Consider the following 26,168-nt stretch of genomic DNA (forward strand, 5'->3'; position numbering starts at 1 on the left):
GATTCAGAATAATTATATATAGTTAAATGTAATACTAATACAGAATACTCACCTAAACGACGTTTATTTGTATGTGGAGTAATGTCGAGTGATGGTGCGGGTTACGGGGGCCACGAATGTTGTGGCTTCCTCCATACCGGTCTCGCACTCTGCATCGACTTCTTCAGGAATAGTATCCTCCTTATTAGATTTGTTAATAACTTTAGGAAGTATCTCTGGATTATGTGATCTGGTACTCCTCAGCAAAATCGCATTATCCTCCTGTGTTGCTGTGACATGGGCTCGTCTTACGCAAAACCATTTCCGCGCCTTGCGCACCAAATAACATATTAAAAATGTTGATAACAGTAGCACTGCATTTGCCGTAGTTAAATAATCTTGCCATACATTTTCAGAGACCGCGGGCTTTACGGTTTTTGGAGAGAGAAGGTACCACATGTTTAAATTAAAATAAACTAAAAAAATGTTTTGAATAAATTTTTGTTAGAATTTTGGACGGTGCTTTCAATTATTTAATTTTTGGCGAGTATACTAGATTAGAAAATTATAACAAAATTCAAACATCCGAATAGCCATGAAAATTTTGTAAAAAATAGTCGTATTATGTGACAAGTATGCTTATTTTTCGTAAATTGTATTAGAAATTATATTATATTTTTATTTTATCATTATTGTACTAATAATAACTATTATTATTATCTTCCCAAAGGAGAAGTTTATGTTTTCGCGAAAAAATCCGATTTGCTAATTTCATATTTTATCAACGTTTTAAGTAATTCTGAATCGAATGAGACCAATTTTGGATAAGTATGTGTGTGTAGGTGAAGCGATTTTTGACCTTTCGTCGACGTTTTCAAAAATTTAAAAGCCATTCAATAAAAGCTGATAAGCACTCGCGTTGTTTAATACGATCGGCTAAGTTATAGAATTAGCAGAAAAGCATTTTAGCCAAAAATCCTGAATTGATTTTAAAAATTAAAAAACTATTCGAAAGCATTTGGAAATCGTGCTGATTAGTTTTTGACAAAGATCGGCCAGGCCGTTTAATCGTCATTGATTTTTAAAAGAAAGTTCACCGATTTTAATGAATCTTTGTGTAGCGATAGAATTCCTGGTCAATTAATTACAAAATAAAATTAAAATATGAATTAATATGCCGCGTTTTTAGAAAATACAGTGAGTATGTGTTAGGCGCATCTTTGTTGTGTAACAAAAAAACTGGACAGAATTGAATAATGTCCATTTTTTCTGTTATTCACATTACGATGCCCTACATCAACTTGGTACACTCATAAATTTGTATACTGATTTCTTAATAATTAAGCAGATTATTTAAACATGTCGGGAAGTTCATGCAACTTGTGGTGATATATGTATATGATATATAACCCACTTACAACTAATTGTTATTACTATATTAATTATTTGTTTATGCAATATTATTATTTATTTATTCATTTTTATATTATAATTATTTTAATTTAGTAATTAATTAATTAATTTATTTTTTTATTCTTCCTTTGCTTGATTTTCAATATCCTCGCTTTTAACTTTTGTAGTCTATAGATTATAATTTGATTGTTTATAACAAGAAGAAATAAATAAAAAAAGTAATTGCTAAATATAATTTTTAATTTACTGAAACGAAATGAACTTTGTAAATACCTGCATTACAAAAGGTTCAAAAATTACATCATATGAGCCGATTCTGCCGCACAACATATCAATGTTATGGCAAGGCCATGTTACGCTCCAACTTCCATACATTAAGCTACTGAATCATACTGAATAAGTAAATACTGTCAATATGTCATGTATTTGCTGTGCATTCAGGCGTTTTACACATAAAGTGCAACGTCACTTGTATGTTATAAACCTGAGTCAGAAAGACCCTGTTATCTAAGATCATTTTTTGACATTTCTGCGGTTTCTAGATCAGGTTTTCTATCTTACAACCTGTGGAAAACGCCTGACTACACAGCAACCACATGGCTTTTGACAAGATTTAGAGCAAATTAGTATGGAAAGTTCTTCATAACAAAGCCTTGCCATAACATTGGTCTGTTATGCGGCAGAATCGGTCCATAAAAGTCGCACTTGTAAGTTTACTAAATAATGTTTTAAACGCCTATAAAATATACTAAAATTTAATAGGTAGACTTCAGATAACTTCATATTATAAAGTCATGTGTATTTTTTTTTTTTTGAAAACTGTTAACAGTTTTTTTACATTATTTTTATTCATTACTATTATTTATAAAAAAAATAGTTTGGTACAATCATTAAAATTTGCAAAATTATTCATATATATATAAATGAAGAGTCATTTTTAATAAATTAACTTCGTTGAATATGTAAAATATTTAAAAAAATAATTTATTAAAAAAAACTGTTTATTCACATATGTATTTTTAAGCACGTCAGATTGTAGCACATAATCTAGTATGCAAAAAAAAAACAATTGGACTCATATTTGTAAAAATCAAAATCTTTCCAAAATCATGTGGTTCGCCTTTACATACACCGTTCCTCGTAAATCTTTCTGGAGCGAATATTGTAATGGGTGGGGACTTTTGATTGTACTGTTAGCAATATTATTTTGCTGCTTGGTGAATTGCACTATTAAATGTATTACAAAATGGAACGAAAAACCGAGGAACGAAAAACCGAGCGAATACATCCCGGCCATACATGCTCAACAGAATGAAGATCATTACAATTCATACACCAACAGGACTTATTGCCACTACAGCTACATTAAATGAAATAATATCACGTAGGTAAAAATGAAAATCATTTAATAACTAGATGAAAAAAAAATATAACGTGAGGTCTAAATGAAAGTGAAATTCAGCCAAATCTCACTAATTATCATTGAGCATAATTGTAAAGAATATTAGATAATAGCAAAATACCAACATATTGATTCATTCAATAGAAATAATTTTATTTATGCTATTTTAATAATGAAGCGCACTACCAAAACTAGATATTTCATATGAATACGTCATATAATTAACTAATAGACCCCCGTACAAATATTTGCTTGACGATAGCAAACTTTTTAAATAAAACAGCATATATATGACACACACACACACACATATATATATATATATATATATATATATATATATATATATTGGACAAACCTCGCAATATGTACACAAGAGAATGAGACAACATGAACTAAGTGTGGTCCACCATAAACAAAAAAATTTCAAAAGTACCCTGGTACAACACTCTATAGAAAACGCCCATTCATTTAATTTCACTCCAAAGATTTTATATCATGAAAGTTGCATCTTTAGGAGATTATTCGCGGAGAGTTGTCTTATTCTCATGAATGTTTCTAACAGTGTCAACATTAGATCAGATCACAACCTATTACATGATTCATATTTAAATTTTTTACACTTTTTGACAAACAATTAATATCGACTTCCCTTTAAGTTCAATAATTTAAGTATTTACACCCTAACGTGAAAAAAACACACACATACAATCTCACAATTCTCGTTTCAAGTGTTTACACGTGTTACATATGAACCACCAAATACAATTAGTTCGTTTCCAAAAGCCAATAGTATAACATAGAATACAATATTATTTGTTTTCAAATAATAATTTAAAAAAAAAGACAACACTTTTAGTAATTTTGATTTACAAAAGTTAACTATTCGGCGGAAAAATAACTCACAAATTCATTTTTTGTCAAAAATTCTTGTTTAGTGAAAAAGTGCTAACGGATATTCAAACATACAGGTAATTAATTCAATTTTATCATTAATCCTTTCTTTAAAAAATTTTTTCCATAACTTTCAAAAAATTTCTATCATTTTTAATATCCTATTCTGACAATCCACTCATTTATTTTTATCATTTTCATTTTGATCATATTATCATATTTCTGTACATTATTATTTGTTACAATTAATTTATTATTTAAGAAAAATCTATTTTCTATTCCTAAACATATTGTTTGCTTAAATCTCATCAAGATCATGTTTCTTGACAGATGTCCTGAAGATGGAACGTACCTAGTTCCGAAACGTCGACAGTAAACAAATAATTAAATAAAGAAATTGTTTATTAAAAACTTTTCTTGTTTTTTTATTTTGTATTATTTTTGGATTCTTGTTCGAAACTCTACAAAATATACACAAATCCAAGACTCTACCATTCAATATATATATATATATATATATATATATATATATATATATATATATATATATATATATATATATATATATATATATATATATATATAGAGTTCAAGTTTATCCTCACACGTTTTAAACTGACTACATATTATATGTTGATACTTATTTCTTTGATGTTGAAACAGCAAACAATACTTTTTCAATTATGTTTTTTATACCATTTTTTAAATTAAATATAATATATATTTTATGAATCATTTCAGATATGTCACCCATTACCCAAAGTATCGAGAAGTACACGAAGTATTGTATTCGTAATAGTTTAAAACACACTTTGTAAAAGCACGACTGAAATGTAATGGAAATAAATGGGTTTTAATGCTTTATAAAATATGTTAGTGTTTTTAATTTTTCTTTACTTTGCATGTATTAAAACTTCCAAAAACATTCTATTGTCATAAAATATATATCCTAACGTATATGTATTTTATATTTATTGAAGAAATACCTATTAGTTATTTCTAAAAATAAAAAATATACTTAACTCGATAATATATAATAACAAACTAAATATCAAAATTTGAAATGTGTCTTTCAATAGTGAACATGGATTGTCAAAACTGTTCATAAAGAAACATGATAATTCTGTTTAATTTAGTATTTCTTAATCAGATAAGTAGTTTCTTACTCTTATTTCATCAGAAACTAGTAATTTAATGCGAAAGTCACGATCACTGATCTATATACATAAAATGAATGAATTAAACTAATTACTAGCTAACTGTAAAATCAATTATTCTGAGGCTATGTTACCATGCACATTCAGCAACTTGCTACTGTTCTTAATGTAGTGGAGAAGAAACAGTTAAAATTATAGAATAAAATTTATTATTTTGATTAATTTGTTACTTGAATTTATGACCGTAGTCAATGTTCTCATTATTTTATTTATTCAATTTCGCTTCTGGCGAAATATAATGAATATATAGTCGAAAAAATATATTAGGCTGGACTTCGCGGGTAAAAGGTCCACCACCAATATCTCAAAAACAAGTAAAGTTAGGATTTTTAAAGTAGATTGTTTTTTAAATTTTTAAATTTTTAATTCAAACTTTCTATAGAGATAAAGGTAGAGATAGAAGTAGAGTAAAGGTAAAGGTAGAGCTAAGGTAAAGACAAAGGTAGAGCTAGAGTAAAAGTAAGGGTAATATGTTTCCAATTGAAAAGTGCTCATCTCGGGCACTTCGGTGTGAAATGGAAATGAGAAACTACTTTTTCCCTGAATCAAGTTGAAGTTAAACTCGGCTCACAAACCTGCCCAAGGGCAGTACTATCCATTATATATATTCCTAACTTTACTTGTTTTTGAGATATTAGTAGTGGTCTAGTGGACCTTTCACCCGCGACGTTTAAAGCCCCACTCTCCCCTAATATATTTTTATTCGCCTGCATATTCATTTTGCGCCAGAAACAAAATTATAAAATATTTTTCGACCAAAAAACAATAAGATTGTCATTCGAAAATACTCAATCAGTACAAGTCTTTGAGGTACTCGACGTGAAAAGCGCGATCTAGAAAATATTTAATATCTTTCGATGTAATGAAGTCTCCAACAAATTGTAAAAAGAATTTTGTAGCAGAGAAAAAAAGAAAAAATAAGTTTTTTTTCAATCGATTCAAGTTGAGGATAGAGTAAGTAAAACCTTGGTGAATATTTAAAGGTTGTTATTGTTAAGAAAATTGCAAAAACATTTTTTTAAATCATTACAAATTTCACTTCAATATGAGGCAATAAAAAAATAATAATACTAATCCAATCAACACCACGGGAGATATTTAATTTACCGCAGAGGATGTTCATAGAAATTCAACAAAAAATCCATATTTCAATCGTAAATATTTACGTAAAAATTTTTTTTCAGCAAAATCCTGAAATTCGTGTAATGATTTTATGTATAATATCTGTAACAAAAAATCAGACAATTCTAATATGTATGTGACATTTTATTTTATTCAAAATATGTGCGATTTGAAAAAGTATGACCGATGTGTGTAATGTATAAAGAATGTTTATTACTAATTTAATTTTCCACTTTATCACAAATTGGTTTATTAATTAAGAGTTATTCTGGTGACAAAGTTTATCTATTTTGTAAGATCTCGAGAGAAAGGCTTAACGCTAGAATAATTTCAATATGTAGTGTTTTAGTTATTATCTGCTGTAGAAATAGCATAAAAATTCCTAATACATACTTCTTTGTCTAATGCAAAATGACATATCAAGCACCATCTAATTTGATTTATTGATTCGAGATACTTGATGTGTGTAATAAAATAAATTTTAATATAATTGTCTTCATTTACAATTTTTCTTTAGGTTCACTCTAATTTGACTTCCATATTTTAATATTTTAATAAAATTAAAGAAGATAGTTTAGAAAGATTTACTCGTTATAAATTCTTTGATTATTTTGTGATTTGAGCAAAATAAAGTATAACTTATGATGAACATTGGAAACTATGTTATACCGTACAATTTCACTTATTGTTAAATAGACAAGCAAGGTTTTTCCAGACTAAAATATTTATATTTTTTAGCACCCAAATTCACTCCTAAGCAGCACAATCTAGTTTTTAGTATTCATATAGCAAATGCTCTATACAAAAAGCACAAAGTGGACATACGCATATGAAAAACTTTTATTTATTTCAAAATATATAATTTTCTTTTTTCATAAACTCAACTGTCTATGGTGACTAGAACCGTTAGGGATTCAATTTTTTATCCCTAATTGAATTAAAATAAAATAAAATAAACTCGAACTTAACTATAATCCGCTTCTGTACTTAAGTATAATATTGCAAAACATTTTTTACAAGAACACTAGATGCAATAGCAGGAGTCGTTAAACGGAATGGCGCTGGTAAATAGGTCTTAATGGAGATAGATTTTATCTGAAAATAACTAAAAAACAAGAAAGCTCATATTCTGATTCCAGTCACACAATCACGAAGGAAAAAAGAGTCAGCGGTAGTAATTGCAAAAATTCCGCAAATAAAATTAAAAATATAGTACATACGCGTCGAGGATTATAATCCTTACACTCTTGTATGCCTCTTTTTCATTTAATTTACGATATTAGAGAAAAGCTTCTCAAAGGCAGATTTGTCAACTTATTTAAACATTATAAACAAATTTCAATCCTATAATAAGATAGGATAAATACTATAATCAATAGCAGCAAATAAAATAGATAAATGTATAGATTAATGTAATAAATGATTACAGGTGTACAGGTTTATTTAAATAGATTTATAATCAACATTATATTATGTGAATATACGAATCATTCGTAGTGCAGTCGCAAGTGCTTCGGCCTTACAAGGACAATCTTCCAAGTTCAAATCCCGCGCTAGGAATAACCTGATCAACCTATCAAACATTAGTCCTGAATTGAAAACCAAGCCTAAATCTGTTACCAAATAAAAATAAGATTATGAGACATTGGTGCAGTCAAGTAGGTAACTAGAAAATTCATCAAAAATAAAAAGACAACCATTCGGTTGCATTCTAATAAATCCAGATAGTTGAAATGCCTCATAATAACTCATCTAATACTGAGAATAGTTCTTATTGCTGGTAAAATAAGAAACTAGGTGTGAGTGGTATTTCGATACAAATTCGAAAATTGCAGCATTACCCAACTACTAACAAAAAAAATCTAGAGAGAACGTCTTTCTCTCTCTATCTAACAAAAGATGTTAGATACAAAATTGATGTAAAATTTCGCTAAGTAAAAACATTTACTAATTTCTTTTTTAGTTTTAAATTCAATTGATAAATTAATAAACTTAACATGTATTTTTAATTTAAATAATTTATATTTACCACATCTTACAAACTATAAATTTCACCCTGTCTTCTTAAATTGAATCTGTATATAATTCTTGTATGTTACAACTAACCCCAAGGTTTTGTTACAATTAACCCAAGGTGTGATTTTTTTACATTAATCAAGAAAACTATTTAAACAATAAAATTAAATAAATAAACAACTATATAAACAACAAATCATCAAAATTGTTGCACATTATCAAAGATTGACATATTTTTATAAGAATATAAACTAATAAGAATTATAACTTTAAAATTAGTCAAATGTGGGATTTGTTCAACGACTACAATCTAAAACACTAAGAACGATTACTGATGTCCAATGGTTTGTTAGCAACAAAATCATACATGATGACCTCAATATTCCTTTTGTAGTGGATATCATCAAAAATACCAGTACTAAACACCATGCAAAAATTTACAATCATTATAATGCAACAATGGCTCATCTGCTTGATAATCCGCCTATAAGAAGACTACACAAGAAACTTCGAAAAATAGACTAGAATGTGAAAAAAAGTTTGCCATAGTCAATTGCTTATTGGAGCACTTACTACATTTTGTTTTATTATTATATTTTTCAATTATTTATTTTTCTTTATTGGTAAACTCACTCTTATTTACATTTTTTTTTCTTTATTTTTTATCGGATTATTCATTTTTTTTAAGTAAAACTTCTTTAGACCCGACTAGGGTGTAAATCCGTACAAATGCAACGGAAGTGCGTTACGGCAGATAAGATAGGATAATTTCTATAATGGCGATATATATATTGCGATTAGTCGTCGCGTATGTGAATAGAGATCCGTTTTGTATGCGTACCGGAATCAACGTTGTATGCGTACCGATATCAACAAGGAAATCGGCATAGATAAATAAACATTTTAAAAATACATCGTAGTACAAATCTTGATTTAATGAAAAATGTCTGAATCAGAAGAATATTTTACCCTGCCCCCCGTAAATAATTATAATGAAAATAATAAAACAAATGCAGCATTTGCGTCGTGTATGAAACATAAATTTATTGAAATAATTTCTATACTATTCGTAGTTTATATAAATCTTTGAAGTTATTGAAATGGAAAATATTTTTAGGCAAAACAGATATTACAGCTGTTCAAAGAATGAGATTATATCGCAAGCGAAAAAGTAAAAAAAATATAATATAAAAAAGTCAATGAATGTATGTTAATTTTAATTACATGAAGTTCTACAAACACAATTATTACACGATGAATGAAGTTGCGAAAACAATAATTGTTTAGGCGTTGTTTAACATAATCCACTGTGTGAACGAATATTATAGAATTTATTAATCAGCAATTACTTCATTTCTCTAATGAAGGTTCATTTCTAAATGCTAATTACAATGACAAACCGATCATGTCATATTTGAAGTATGACTTTAATTACATTAATGTTTTTTACTTATACATATTTTTAATGCTATTATAAGTATATCATTTATAATTTATCATTATATAAATGTGTATAATGGTTGACACTAATAAATATGTGCATCACGAGTGTTACCATATTACTAATAAACATTATTCAAAATTGTTATATGATGTATTTATTTTTACTTAAATGCCATCTTGTACAGTAGCAAATAACCTTACGCGCACTCTTTTTTCATGTGTAATTTAGCTCTATAACGTTACTAGTTACCCCCGTTACATATAGCCCCTAGTTCACCTATATCATACAGATATATATCGATATGCGTATCACATAAAATTAATATAAGATGCATTTTTTTCCTCTGAATTCCGCCTACTCAATTAGTCGCAGGTATTTCTTCCTGTTGACCACTTATCATCTAGCACTTCTCGATGAAACTAACGGTTCCGGAAATAAAACAAACGCAAGAAAAATACACAATGAGTAATTGCGATTCGATATCTGAAGCATTTGATATAGTGTATCCCTAGGTCAACTCTGATTTATACCACGTACACACTCTCAAAAGCAATTTATACGCAAGGAGACGACTGAATTTCATATTATCTTTTATTTTATTCCCATTGATAGTGACTTCACACCAACGGCAATTAAATGGAACTCACCCTGCAAAGTTTCATTGAAACAGGTCCAGAACGGTATCTGCAAAAAAAGGAAAAAACATATTAGCATACATATAAATGTAACATCACACACACACACACACACACACACACACATATATATATATATATATATATATATATATATTAGGGTGGTCCTTAATATGGACATTTTCGAATTTCCTTGCCCAAATGGTTCCATATTGGAGCAAGTATTTTCGAAAATGTCCATATTAAGGACCACCCTAATATATATATATATATATATATATATATATATTTATATATATATATATATATATATATATATATATTATAACTATTTATATATTATATATTTATATAAATATATATATATATATATATATATATATATATATATATATATATATATATATATATATATATATATATATATATGTTGAGAATTGTTCTTTATAATTATAAATAATAGTCATAAGTAAATTCATTTGAACGATATGGGCTCGCCCGTAGGTAAGCGGTTAAGAGCGACGGGACTTGTTTCAGAGGTCCCGGGTTCGATACCCACTTCGAGCAGCCTGTTGTCAGGCAGCAGTGACAACGATTTTCACTTTAAAATATAGATAGCAATATGTTTCCAAGTGAAAATAGCCCTTGCCCGGCATTGGTGTACCAATAAAATGTCAGCCCTATTAGATTAATTCTAATAACAAAAATCATCAAATATGGATGGATTAACCATTGGGTTACCATCTAAAAAAAATATGGAGTAAGGAGATGTTTCAGTCCAATAGCTCATAGGACGTAAGGCTCTGATTGCTGTTCAAAAATATTTTAAAAAAAAACATAATTGAACGATGTATAATCCCAAGTAACGGTAAATGTTGCGAATATCTTGTACATCTGCAAGACAACCCTTAATAAAAGTTTATGATAGCTCATGTACCCTCGGCAAATATGGGAATATTTTAAAATGTAAAAATATAAAAGTTGGTAAGTCCTAAACTGTTGAAGAAGTAACGACTAAAATATTATAATAAAGCGCCAAATAAATTTTTGTATCTAAATGAATTCTTTGATTTCACACACTTCCAGAAGAGCTACAAATGTTCCAATTCTCATCGTTAAGTATTCCAAAAAAACTCTAATCTACTCAAGAAGTTATTAAAAATTGGTTACATTTAATCATTAATTAGTAAATTTATAACTAACGTCTCTTCAATATATATATATATATATATATATATATATATATATATATATATATATATATATATATATATATATATATATAATGGGACTTAATAATTAGCGGATAAGAAGATCCACCACAAATCTCAAAAGTTAACCCTTTCAACTCGTTAATTGTTAGATCAAGTCGTATTTTGCCAGGCATCCGAGTGGAAAAGGTTAAAAAAAATTAACAATGATATTTGAAAACAGATGGAAAAGATGTATTACCAGATGTATTACAGATAAAGATGTATGACTTTAATTCGTATGATGTTGCTGTCGGGAGATAAACGGCAATGTTGGAAAATCCATAACAAAAGTTTTTTTTTCATTGTTACTTTTTTAGTTGTGGGAGCTGTTATTGTTATTCTACGATAATATAATTTTTAAGTGTACTTTATTTAATTGTTTCATAAGATATATTGTTAATTTCAAGTTAGATTAAACATTTTTTTATATAACTTCTGTAAAAGCTTACACGCGGGTGGGGTATAAAATACCAACAGAACCTTTACCCTGGCAAGATGTAAGCAATAAAAAATAATAAAAAAACAAATTATATATATATACAATATATCAAATACCAAATGGTATTATCTGTGAGACAATTATTAATTTAGTAAATATGAACACTACATTTCATTACATACATTTTATCGCTAATTTTTAAAATGATTAAAATAAGCAATGTTAAAAAGACTATGCTTTCTCTTATTATCAGTGCTAATTTAAAATTTAAAAATTTGTGTTATTGTAGTGTTCAAAATAACTTAATAAAAAATTACATTTAGTATAAAAAACGTTGAATAACAGGCAGAAATTAGCATCAAAACTGCGTAAGAAATGCTAATACAAGTTAAAATTTTCTAGTTCGACTTTGCTACTTTATTTGGAATAATAAATATAAAATATTACTAATAATATCAGGCCTATTACTGATACCAATAATTAGAAAAAAACAAATGAGCAAAAAAACCATCATATTTCTAAATTTTGAGTTACATTCTGTTCAGAACAAAATCAATGAAATGTTAAAATTACAATATATTTCACAGTCTTAAACTACTTCGATAAATATAAATTATGGCTCAATGAATTTGGATGAATTCCAAACGTTCGGTGTCAAAAGATCTGTCTAAAGGCGCCTTCTGTTCTGGTGCTCTTTATTTTTTCACATTTCAACTGATTTATTTATAGTTTTTGCGTAAAACCCAGTTTAAGTTTCTTATGGCGTGACTGAAAGATTTGATAAACGACTATGCCTTGTCGGCACTAGAAATATTTGTCTATAAATAGTTGATCATAAATATAATAGCAGAAATATTTCAATAAACATGATACTTTCTAATATGATTTCAAAAAATTTAATGCCGTCATGTATTTTAAAATGTAGGTAGAATCAAAAATGCTTATTTAAACAATATCCATAATAAATCCACAAGAATATTTAAAAATATATTATATACTCAGATTTTCATTCAAATTTATCGTGTTTGGTAAAAAATAAAAACAAAAAATGTTATCTATTATACAAATACAGTAATATGAAAAAATATACTATAATATTAAAATACATATATGTACTATAACATGAAAAAAAAAATCAAAATTTTCAAAAAAGTAAATTTTTTTCAAAAAATTCTCATAAATCACATTTTTTCAAATTTTGCAAAAATGTTTAAAGCTTTTTCAAAAATTTTAATTTTTGGCACGGAAAGTTCCAGCAGTACGCCTTAAAGCCTAGTTATTATATTACACTAGTTTTATTATTAGTCCACTAGTTATTATATTATCTGGATGAATGCCTGTTTGTAATGTTATTACTATCTGTATGGTCACAATCTATCTATTATTACAATCATCTTCTACTGACAGATTGTAATTTATATTGATTAAAAAACTGAAGCTATAGGAAATTAAATTTAATAGTATTTTTTCATTGAACTCACCAATTCAGGTGTGCAGAATTTTCGAACGGAATGCAGAACCGATTCTCGTACACCACTGTCAGCTGCCATGTCCACGAATTGTAAGAATGTCTATAAAACACAAATATATTAATAAAAATTCATATTTGGAAATAAACTTATATAACTATTTATGGTACATTAAATAAACATCTTGCCACTTTTCATTGATCATTATAAGTATATATTCTTATATCATTTAGAGTAGAAATGATTTATATTAGACTGTAAGTGGCTAGTTGTAATTTAGAAGCCAATAAAAATAAATTAAATAAAATAAAATAAAATCAATTCGTACAAAAAAAGAGCGGGTGTCACAACCGTCCACACACACCTGAGCTAAGGTTAAATAACAATAGCTAATGGTTCATAACGATTTTTATAGTCACAAATATGTAATACAACACAACATAATCATTTAAACAAAGTTAATGAATATAATATAACAATATTAACAAAATATAATTTTGTAAACAAGAAAATCTTCGTGAAATCTTTCGTTTTCTTGCAATGAATTTTTTCTTTCCGTTTCCCTTTCGTATTTTGTCTTAGTTAAGTTAGATATTTCTTTATCTGTTTATCTGTTTAAATTTCACCCAAAAAAGACAAGAAATACATGACAGTCATGACACAACATATACATGTCTCCATATAAAACAAAACTAATAGCTGGAAATTAACTACTAATATACAAAATATACAAAACTAATAATATACAAAAATAACAAATAAAGTGATCTATCTGTATACAAGCAACAATTATTATTAAAAATAATCGAACAAAAACCCTTTTGACTCTTTAAAAGCAATTCGGTCTGCAGATTATGTTAATGTAGTGCGCGGACTAGATGCAATAACGAAAACTTGTTCAAACAAACATACTTCATCTTTCTCCCTTTCGACCCTATTTAAAAATCAGTAAAGTTTATCTATTATGAAGACTGTCATTACTGTACCCAGTCTCCCCTATTACGAATAAGTTTATTACAATTGACATTGTTTTATCGTCTTTGAATATTATGTCTGCTTAAATATCGATTAAAGCATTTAATTAAAGTTGAAAAACCGAGCACTAAAATTCGCTTTAGTGATAAATGATTAGAATTCTTGTAACGTAACTAAAATTTTTTTGTTTACGAAAGACCAAGTATCAAACTTAATTTTTTTTCTCGATAATAGTAATTTGAAAATAAAAGTTATATTATTTGTGCTAAACATTAGCTAGATTTACTAAAAATCTATTATTATACTTTATAATATATTTTTCGTACGTTAAAAGATGTAAGCAGTTTAGGAAAAATCGTTAAAGGAAAAGTATAGAAAGTGGTGATCGGTTCATATTTGGTCTTATCAATATTGAAAATGCATAATGCATAATGTTAAACGTATATATTTTTAATATATTAAAAATTAAACTAGAAAGTTAATAGTTGCCACAGGACTAAAAAGATTGACCGGCCAATTCTGCCGTAAAATGGGAAGGCGTTTATCATAAAAATGGTACTAAAAACTGTCAGAATGCATGTATTTGTTTCTGTGCAGTATCGAATTTCTATATCGTATTTTAATCAGCTATTTAGCATGGTGTGCAAAATGTCGATACATGCATGCATTATTCGTACACTACCACGCAATCTACACTGAACAAGAACATTGATAAATCCATTAATAAAAATTCGCAGACATTTATCTGCGGAGTTAATTATCAGTTCGACTTAAGCGCTTAATTGCGTAATAAAACCATTTTATAACTGATTATGAACACGTTATTGGATATTTGTTTTGCGTTTTATTGTCCGGTTTCTTTCGCTGAAACTCGTTCCTCTCTCATTAATATCACCATTGATTAATGATGTAGGATAAGTGAGTCGTTGCATTTTTTTGGATGTCTGATTCATACTCCGCGCCTCGTTTTGTGACAAACAATCAATAATCGATAAAAATCGATAATGTAAAGAAATGGAATTTAAATTTGATGTATTGTCAACAGACCATGTGGTATGCCAAATCATTTAGAGAAGCGATTTTCAACGATTTATAAATAACCTAAAGTAACCTCCTAAATAACAATTAAACTTTTTGATTCATAATTTCTCAATTATATGTACAATGAAAAAAAACATTTCGTTCCAAAATTAATAAGAAAACTAGTGCAGCATGGCATCGTGCCTTAAGATAAATTGCTGAACCTTACCGTATCGAAAACGCAATTTTTAAAAAAGTTTTCAATTTTTTTAACACTTTCAAATAATTAGATTTTTGAGATATTTGAAATATTTGAAAAATTGTTTTTTTATATTTTGAAAAGTTAGCACATAAAAAAGGCTTTCACGATACCTACAACTTACCCTACGAGAAAATAAATATATTTCAACCCTCTTGGATACTGAACCTTTTTCAATAATTTTTGTATTATAAATAATTTGATAATCATTTATGTTGGCAATTTATCACATTTGCTAAATAAATTTCTCGAGAGAGTTTTTTTGCCTTGCAGATTATATTATGTCCATATATATCCTCCATCGAGTTATTTCGTATCAGTTTCTTATTCGAATCATTCAAATCAGAACATTTTTGAGTCGGCACAATACTTATGCCAATTTATATATATTTCAAAGCAATTTATATATATATATATACATATATATATATATATATATATATATATATGTATATATAAATTGCTTTGAAACCCGGACGTGTGAGTACTTAGATATTATTTTGTCACCTGTCATGTTGGATTATATATGTTAAAATTACGCATGAGCTCTTAATATATACATATTAAATAAAGAGAGCAAACTTTCTTTGCTAAATTTAATATTAATCAATATTTCAATTATATGCTTTTCTAATCAAACTTCATTCACAAATCAATTTTTGATACATATTTAGTCATTAAAGCAAAAACTGAGGAACAACTAATAGCAAAACTCAATCATGTCATGCTCTCAGTTTAATACTAATAATAAAATTTGTCATAATATTTCCACGTACATTTTTAATAACACTTATGAGTTTTTGAATAATAGAAAATTGCTTGGAATAAAAAGTAACATTTTGAAATGGGATTATCACATTATTAACGCTTTACCATAAGTCCTGAATTATCAAAAGACTGCTTATTGCTTCGCGATCTAAAAATGGAAGTAAGCAAAGATAGCTTTTTTACAATTTATCAATTATATATTTCTTCAAATGTAATTTACGGTATTCAATTTTGGGGTTTTTACCTTTACGTACATCAGTATTTCAATTACAAAAAAAGCAATTACAATTATGTTTTCCCTATCGTCCACTACATCTTGTAGACTTTTTTTCTGTGAGCACGAGATTCTACCATGAATCTCTTGATCATCCTCTGTTTCATAAATGATAAAGCTAACCTGTTTAATTTAAGCCCAAATCCCGAAACTAATCATTACGACACAAGACATAAACTTGATAAAGGTCCCACATTAACTTCCGCTTCCTCATTTAACACTTTAGATGAACTGGGTTTAATGCTTTTCAACAAATTGCCACTAGTAGAGTAGTAGTAGAGAAATTGAAAATTTTATAAATTACTCAATAAATTTTTTGAAGAACATGTTTTTTACTCTATTGATGAATATTTAAGTTATAACTCCTCAGCCACCTTCATATTAGGATTAGACCCTAACTAAAATTTTGTGTTTATTTTTTAATTATTTATTTATTTTTTATATATAGAAACAAAACTTTAAATAAGGTTATTAGTAAATATTTGTCTTTCAAATATTTAATATAGAATTATGTATACAAGTTGTATTTTAATAAAAGTTACAACTTAAGTTATGTACAATATAAATAAATATAAACGTAATACATTACTCAGTAATCAATATCTTTATAAACCTTATTTACCCATGCTAATATTTAAATCGAATAACAAAATAAATTACGAAGTATATAAGACAACCATGTATTGAGCACCAACATGCCGCCTATAAGAATCGACTGACATGTTAAGGACAAAAAAGATATCGCAATGTGTTCCCATCAGACAAGTCCGATTTGAATAAATGTATTTTTTTGCCTTCAGACGCGACAAGCGTTTAACATTAATTAACTAGATTCACAACGAAATGCGTGCCGGGTATAATTTTATCCGATGTTATACATCTAAATTAAAATATCTTGCAATATTAGGTTACAACAAAGCCTAAAGGTTCACCACCAATAATATTTCAGAAATAAGTATAGTTAGGTCTTTGAAGTAAAACTTCTTTAGGCGCTACTAGAGTGTAAATCTGTACAAATGCAACGGAAGTGCGTTACGGCAAGGTCGAATGTTTCATGTTATTACATTTTAAGTTAAACAACAATATTTGAAAGTAAAGGGAAAGAAGATGTAGAATCATCTTGATTCTTATGACGTGGCTATCAGGAGATAAACAACAATGTTTGACAATCAGTAACAAAAGTATTTTCTTTCGTTGTTAGTTTTATTGGTTGTGAGCACTGTTGTTTAGTTTATGGGACTTTGAGATAATTTTTAGTTATACATTATTTAATTATTTCATAGGTTGTATTGTTATTTTTTATTAGGTTATATGAGATTCAGCAGATTTTATTATTAACCTCTATAAAAGCCTACATATGCGTAGGGTAAGAAGGACCAACCGAAACTTTATCCTGGAAAAGGTGTAAACACTAAGAAAATAAAAAAAAAACAATTTTGAAAAAGATAAATTAAAATAATAGTTATTCCAACTCTGTTGAAGAATATTTCTGATGAAATACCAGATCAAGGTTATATAAGGTGTAATCTTTGCAAAAAATGTGCCCATAAAATTAAAATTTCATCTTGTTTGAATAATGTAACTATTATTTCGTAAAATCCCTTGAAATTTAAAATAAGGCATTAAATCTGTTTGCCCCCTGGCTGTTCCTTTGCCGGCCCTAACAAAATTTCTTGGGTAAATTTTGATCAAAATATCTTAATGTTTAACTGTTTACTCACAAACTATTTAAACAAATTTTTATAAGTATATGGAACTAATGGGGAAGATTAAATTTAGGGTAAACAATGCTCGGATTAAATTTGAGAAAAAAATTCTCGGATGTTTAGTATTATTAGATATATTAGTATTAGTAGATATTACTTCAATGGATATTTTGCTGATTATCATCGAGTACTTGGTACCGATATTTCAGAAATGTAAAAGTCATTTGATGTATCTCGATGAGGAGCATCGTTTCTCAGTTTTGTGCGACGATCGGCCGAGCCGTTTCTTTGTAATTTGGAAAAAAGTGTTAAACTTTTCGTCCACATTTAAGCTCATACTATCGAATCGATTTTAAAAAATCAAAAACTGTTCGCAAGATATTAGTTGGGAATGATACTGATTAGTTTTCGGTGAAAATCTACCGAGCCGTTTTCTTGTAATCAACTGTTGAAAAAAAATTTAAGCCGATTTTTGTGAAACTTTTTGTGGCGATATATATCATCGAACTTATATCGAACTTATCTCGTCTCATAGAACTTACTGAAATATTACGGCATCACGACAAGTAGTTCATCAAAGTTAGAGAAAATGAGTAGTTTTTTAAATTAAAAATAGACGATTTACTTGGTATAACAATTGAGTACTTGGTCTTAATGAACATACTAAAACATTAAAGTCCTACGCAAACTGGTTCTATTATAAAAGTTATTGATTTGTGGAAATTTGCTTTTAAAAAATACTCTGAGTTTACATGTTTGTTCGTTTTCAATTATGTGTAATAAATGCATTCGAAATACTTTAAATCACTCATTAATTAATTTATTTTTTATTGATTAAGTCGATTATTTACACATATCGGAAAGTTTATGTAACATGCCTCAAGGCAAAATACCAATACCAACTAGTTAATATATTATTTTATAGCAAAAGAAAGGTGATGAAATTCTGTATAAATCTGTATTTATCGATTTATAGTATTTCTAACAAAATTATGTTGGAACCTATCCACCCTACCCTACTTTCATCTTCATCTTGAATATTCATATATTACTTACGCGTAATCTCCTTTACACTTTCATTACGTAGTTATTAGAAGAATAAAGTAAATTAATACACCAAGTTCTATCGTGGGCTCACCCGTAGGTAAGCAGTTAAGAGCGACGGGACTTGTTTCAGAGGTCCCGGGTTCGATACCCACTTCGAGCAGCCTGTTGTCAGGCAGCAGTGACAACGATTTTCACTTGAAAATATAGATATCAATATGTTTCCAAGCGAAAATAACCCTTGCCCGGCATTGCATTGCTGCACCAATAAAATGTCAGCCCTATTAGATTAATTGTAATGACAAAAAATCATCAAATATGGATGGATTAACCATTGGGTTACCATCTAAAAAAATACGAAGTAAGAAGAAGTTTCAGTCCAACAGCTCATAGGACGTAAAGTTCTGATTGCTGTTCAAAAATAATAATAATAATAATAAAAAAAATGTTCTATCGTTTTGAGCATAATCCGCATAGAATCTTTCCAAACAAAAACTGCGGGCTTGCATAAATTTTCAAAACTAGTTTTTTGATACGATTCGAATCGGTTAATGCTTAAATAAATCCGCTCTATCAAACAATACCCATATATCTTTCAATAAAATCTTTGCATCGTATCTGCTCCGGTTAGCTGGGCTAATATATCCGTTACGATAATTCATCACGCGTGGGGGGCCGAACGGTCTATCGGTTTCTTATTTATTGACGGCATCCCGCGTTTTTATCTCGAACGTCGCCGCTATTAATATTCCCTTCTCGCGTCGAGCCGCGACGTTTGGTTTTTGCAATTCAATTTCTTTACTTTGTTCTCATTTCTTGGGTAGATCTTATGCATAACACGTTCGTAAATATGCCTTTTAGATGTGCAATAAATTTATTTCGTTTATGATTTATTGTCTAATACACACAATTATGCATTTTGTCAAGAAACCAACAAGAATAGTTTCTACGATTTTTAGACAAATTTTCTTTATGTACATAATCAAAAAATTCTCATCGCGCAACAACAAGGTGCTAATTTGCAAGTCAGTAATAATACCTGTATGGACATATGGCGGACAACTATGGAGATGTCTTAGGACCATAGTTAACGCACCTTAGTACGTAGGGTAAACCGCGAGAAAGAATCGATCGATGTCTCAACTAGTGGGGTGCATGGCATCGTGCCTCAAGGAAAATTGCTGGAATTCCCGTACCAAATATTATTATTATTTTTTAAAACTATTAACATTTTTGAAACAAATTTACTTCGAAAAAATTAGATTTTTGAGAAACTATAAATTCGATAAAAAATTACTTTTTTTAGAAAAAAAAATTTAATTAAAAATTTTTTTTTCTTTATTAACTTCCCGTAGGGCAAGTTATAGTAATCGCAAAAAAATCGAAAATAAAAATTTTTATATATCTTTACGTTTCAGAGGTTTCTGAACATTTTGGCATACCTTAGAAAAAATGGATGTATGTGTGTGTGTGTGTGTGTATGTGTGTGTGTATGTATGTATGTGTGTGTATGTATGTGCGGATACAAATTTTCGTCGACGATTTCGGGAACACGGATCAACCGATTTGAATAATTCAAAAAACATTCGATCCGTATTGATAAGGAGACGTGCTGATTAGTTTTTGGCAAAGGCAGGTCAAGCCGTTCCGAAGATACGGGGCAAAAAGTTCCGAAAACGGTAACTCAGTTTTTAAGAGAACGGAGCGTCCGATTTTAATAATTCAAAAAACATTTCACTTGTATTGACAAGATGAAGAATCTATAAAATTTTCATAAAGGTAGGTCTAGCGGTTTCGGAGATATAGAGGAAAAAGTAAAAAAATGAGCCATTTGGCGGTCAAAAATGATCATTAGACATATGCACATCAAATTATCAGACATTTTATAGAGATTTTAACAATAGGTATACATTTTGTTAACATTCCTATCGGTTCCGTACCAATGCTTATGCGTTAGACAGCGACGCGGCGCTTACGCGCTTTATATTTTGTCCCTATGTAGTTAAAGCAGTACGATTGCTTTGAAAAAAAAGTTCAGATCTTCCACAATATGTTTACACAATATATTTTTGACCGCTAAATGGCATTTTTTTTACATTTTTTACTAGATCTCCGAAACCGCTCGACCTGCCTTCATGAAAATTTGGTAAATTCTTCATCTTATCAATACAAGTAAAATGTTTTTTGAATTATTCAAATCGGACGCTCCGTTTTCTTAAAAACTGAGTTGCCGTTTTTGGCACTTTTTTCCTCATATCTTCGGAACGGCTAGACCTGCCTTCGCCAAAAACTAATCAGCACGTCTCCTTATCAATACGAATCGAATGTTTTTTTAATTATTCAAATAGCTTCATCCGTGTTCCAGAAATCGTCGACGAAAATTTGTATCCGAACACACACACACACACACACACATACATCCATTTTTTCTAAGGTATGCCAAAATATTCAGAAACCTCTGAAGCGTAAAGATATATAAAAAATTTCATTTTCAATTTTTTTGCGATTACTATAACTTGCCCTACGGGTATTTTTTACCAACAATATTTGAAAGTGGAGGAAAAAATATGAATTATAACCGGTCACCGTATAGATTCCTACAATGTTGATATCGGGCAAATGAACGGTAAGGTTTGAAAATCCATAACAAAAGTTTTTTTTTTCGTTGTTAGTTTTTTTTTTTATTGTAAGCACTGTTCTTTCGTTTACGAGACCTTAAAATAATTCTCAAATATACATTATTTAATTGATTTAAAAAACGTAATGTTAATTTTATTTTCCTGGCAAAAGTGTAAACAATAAAAAATAGTAAATAAAGAAGTTGAATAAGTCAAAAAAGCTATTTTACAAGAGATAAATTAAATGCATAGTTATTCCAACTTTGTTGATGAATATTTCTGACAAAATGCCAGATCAAGGTTATATACAGTATGTTATATATACATATATTATTGCTGTAAAGCATGTAACCATTAAATTTATATTTTGCTTTGGTTGAATAATATAGCTAATATTTCCTAAAATCCCTTAAAAATTAAAAATTAGACTTTTAACCCATTTAACCCACTGGCCGTCCCATTTTGCTCCACCAATAAGATAAAAAGAACCAGGTGACAATTTTTTGAAAAACAGCAAATAAAACATATTTCTACAATAATGATTTAGCTAGGGGTTTTAATAAATATAGTCAGATAATTGTTTGATTGATATGTGTTATTTGTTGTGATATAAATGGTTTGGTTTTCACAATATAATTGCACAAAGACAATTTGGACCCTTATGCCCGCCCTACCCTATATTATACAATGATACTATAGAAACTGACATAAAAATACCACGTGGAAGACGTCATCGACGTGGAGCAACAGCAACTCTTAGGTACTATATGAAATTAAATAAACATCCTAACCCAGCAATGAAATTAGTTAATAATCATGCTCCAACCAAGAGACTCAAAGAAAAAATATTCAAAAAACTTACTAGAATAATTTGAGGATTCTTACTAACACAAATTATTATCGATATAGTCATCTTCTCACAATCAGTTGAGGAGAGTTCTAAATGACATAGTATTGATCACATACACTCAAAGAAATTGTTGTATTTGCGATTGTCTGTGAAAAATATTAAATAAAAAAACTATTATCTAAAAAAGATTGAACAACTCAAATAGCTATAACTATAACAAATAAATAACATGTACATTTACCTGTATTTGTACAGCAGTACCTATAGATAAAATTCTTACCGCCTTGAAATGTTAGACATGAACCAATAAATTTATGATAATATGGAATAAATGTAATAAATGTGATAATAATAAATAAGAATAATAAATTTTGTACAAACAGTTGTAAAATAATATTTGATTATTCTAAGTGAGCGCTACAAATTAAACAATTACATACAATTTAAATACAATTAAAATATACGTCTTGTGTATTTATATTATTAATTTATAAAAATCTACCTCGTTTAAATATTAAAATTTGTTTCAGAATTGTATCTGTAATATTCCATAAAATAGAAAATGCCTATTACTAGACTACCACTATATTTGACTAATTCGAAGTGAATTTTCTTGACTTCCACCAGTTCTTTAAAATTATATCTTATAATTGAGAATAAATATCTGTAAAACTAAGTAAATAACATTCAAGTATAAATTTCACGTAAAATTTTGCTTGAAATATTTAAAGTACTCTAAAGACATCTAGAGCTGTCCAATTGATGGTACATATTATAGAATAATAATAGGAATACCTTCAAAAGTTTTTTTATCGAAAGATCTACATAATTGCACAAATTTGATTTTTTTGGTAAGCATTAATGATCTAAAAACTTAAAAAGGCAGCCATATCATTGACGCCACATTTAGAATATGTATTGTAATTAGAAAAAGAATTGAAAAAACTAAAACGTATTTCGATATTGGCTAGCAGTGTTCTTGAGAATAATTCTCTGCAAAAGAATAGACTAGATTATAACTACATTGAATTTTTATACTGAGCCATTACATTTATATATAATTAACATTCAATTGTGTAATGTATTTAAAAATAAATATATCAGTTTTGATTGCAATTTTTGACATCTAAACGGTAAAACAAAATGATAGCTGCCAAACAGATATAATTAATATCAAAGGATTTATTAATAAACAAAAAAGGCTCAATTCAAAATTTAAATTATAATAAAAATTTTCTTTACTGATTTTAAATTTACAAATTATTTGTGTATTTCAAATTCGAATTGGTTATTTATATTGTCGATATATTTCAAACAAGATTATTCCAAGCCATCGAATGTGTTTTGAAGATAAGGTTATATTTGAATTTTTTTTAAATGTCTGCCAATGAATAAAATGGGTAAGTAATTGTTTTTTATTTAACAAAATATCCATGATATTGACTAGAAATAATCCAATAAATATTTTTGGAAAAAACTTAAATTGACATATGAAAAAAAACATACAAATTTCAATATGCAGGTAAAAGTAAATTTTAACAAAAATTTCCCGAATGAGCAGAAGAGTAATAAATGGAATATTATCCATTAGAGCATTTAAGCTGATTTAGGCGATAGTTACTTCAAAATAATATGCTGTGAAACTTAAATTAGTAATAACTTAAAGTTGAAAAGCTTCGAGTATAATAATATTTTGATTGTAGTAAATAACAAAGGTATTATTACAATTGCACGAACAGAAAATTCACTGCAAAATAATAGATGGAAATTTAGGTCAAACTTAGTAAAACTAAAATAAAAATTAGTTATTGCATTTGTACACATTCACAATTTACATGATTTAAATACAAAAATTAAATTTTTGTGAAATGCAGTAGATGAATTATATATAATTGATTATTATATACATTTTATTAGTTTGATTTCATGTGTTTGACAGCTAAATTTTGAAACAAAAGATGCAGATGATCAAATGATAGTTGTCAAACAGACATTGTTATTATCAAAGGATTTAATCATAAACAAAAACATACAGCTAACAAATGTTTGCATTTAGTTTTCAAAATTTTAGTCATCCTTACAAATCAAAATAAGTGTTGATGTTTTAAATCATTTTTTTTTAATTAACAGGATTCTCCATGAAGACCTAAAACAAGTTTTTCACAAATGTAACCAAATACATTTTAGATGATTTCTAAATTATTGTAAAAATTTTACAAGATTAAATACATTGACGATTGGGTAATTGTTACTCATACATGTTTATAAGTCGAGTCTTCAGGTAAGTAATTGTTACTCATAGTAGTTCAATGAAATATATCAGAAATTAAGAAATAATTTTAGACATTATTCAATTATTGAAATGAATCGCAAATCATAGCAAGTTTTTCGTTTTGGTACAGAACAGAACAGAAATTATCGATTTCTCTATAAAGGTTTCCAAACTGTCATTTGGTAAGTATTTTTTTCGTTTAGGAAATACTTTAAAATTTGTAATGTTTAGTTATTATGCAAATTTAAATAAATTGTTATTTAGTCATGTCCTGTTATAATTATTAAAATTCTAAAGGCTAAATTTTCATAGCAAATAATTTTATCAAATATTTTATTTATCAATTTATTATTCATTTCAGCATATAACACGATACAACTATTGGTCATTGTCAGCGTGTTAATACGTAACTATTTATGTCCCATCGATCAAAACCGATGTGAAAAGCCATTCCATATTAAGTTAATTCCATATTAATTTATATCGTATATTAGCCATACTTTTATCCGGCGACAGTAAAAAACCATTTATAAGTCGAGTCTTACAAGTGATTGGAACAGGTGAGTAATTGTTACTCATAATAGTTCAATAAAATCAATTAGAAATTAATTAAAAAATATTTTAAAAATGCAAATTGACATTATAGAATTATTGAGATAAATCGAAAATCATAACATATTTATCGTTTTGGCAATGGAACAGAAATTATGGATTTCTCTATAAAGGTTTCAAAGCTATCATTTGGTAATTATTTTTTTCGTTTAAGAAATATACTATGAAATTTGAAATATTTAGTTATTATGTAAATTTAAATAAATTATTTAGTCATGTCCTGTTATAAATATTAAAATTCTAAAAGCTAAATGTTCATAGCAAATAATTTTATCAAATATTTTATTTATCAATTCATTATCCATTTCAGCATATAGAAAGTAATGATACAACTATTGGTCGTTGTCAGCGTATTAATACATAATAACTATTTATGCCCCATCGAACAAAACCGATGTAAAAAAGCCATTCCATATTAAGTTATCGATATTTCTTCAATAAAATATATGCCAAACATAATTTATATCGTATATTGTTTATGCCATAG

General features: G+C 27.9%; 1 protein-coding gene across 1 annotated transcript in view; it reads right to left on the reverse strand.

The window, feature by feature from the left end:
* LOC113375466 (reversion-inducing cysteine-rich protein with Kazal motifs-like) overlaps positions 1 to 26,168 on the reverse strand; it is a 199,651-nt gene that overhangs the window by 2,748 nt on the left and 170,735 nt on the right. The window contains exons 3-4 of the mRNA XM_026615400.1: positions 13,296 to 13,385; positions 10,135 to 10,171 (exon numbers count right to left, since the gene is read on the reverse strand). Coding sequence (XP_026471185.1) covers positions 10,135 to 10,171; positions 13,296 to 13,385 — 127 coding nt within the window. The remainder of the gene's footprint in view (positions 1 to 10,134; positions 10,172 to 13,295; positions 13,386 to 26,168) is intronic.

Source organism: Ctenocephalides felis, unplaced genomic scaffold (genome assembly GCF_003426905.1).
Source record: "Ctenocephalides felis isolate EL2017-DRISC unplaced genomic scaffold, ASM342690v1 CF-g0.4_SCAFFOLD_01886, whole genome shotgun sequence".
Lineage (NCBI taxonomy): Eukaryota > Metazoa > Arthropoda > Insecta > Siphonaptera > Pulicidae > Ctenocephalides > Ctenocephalides felis.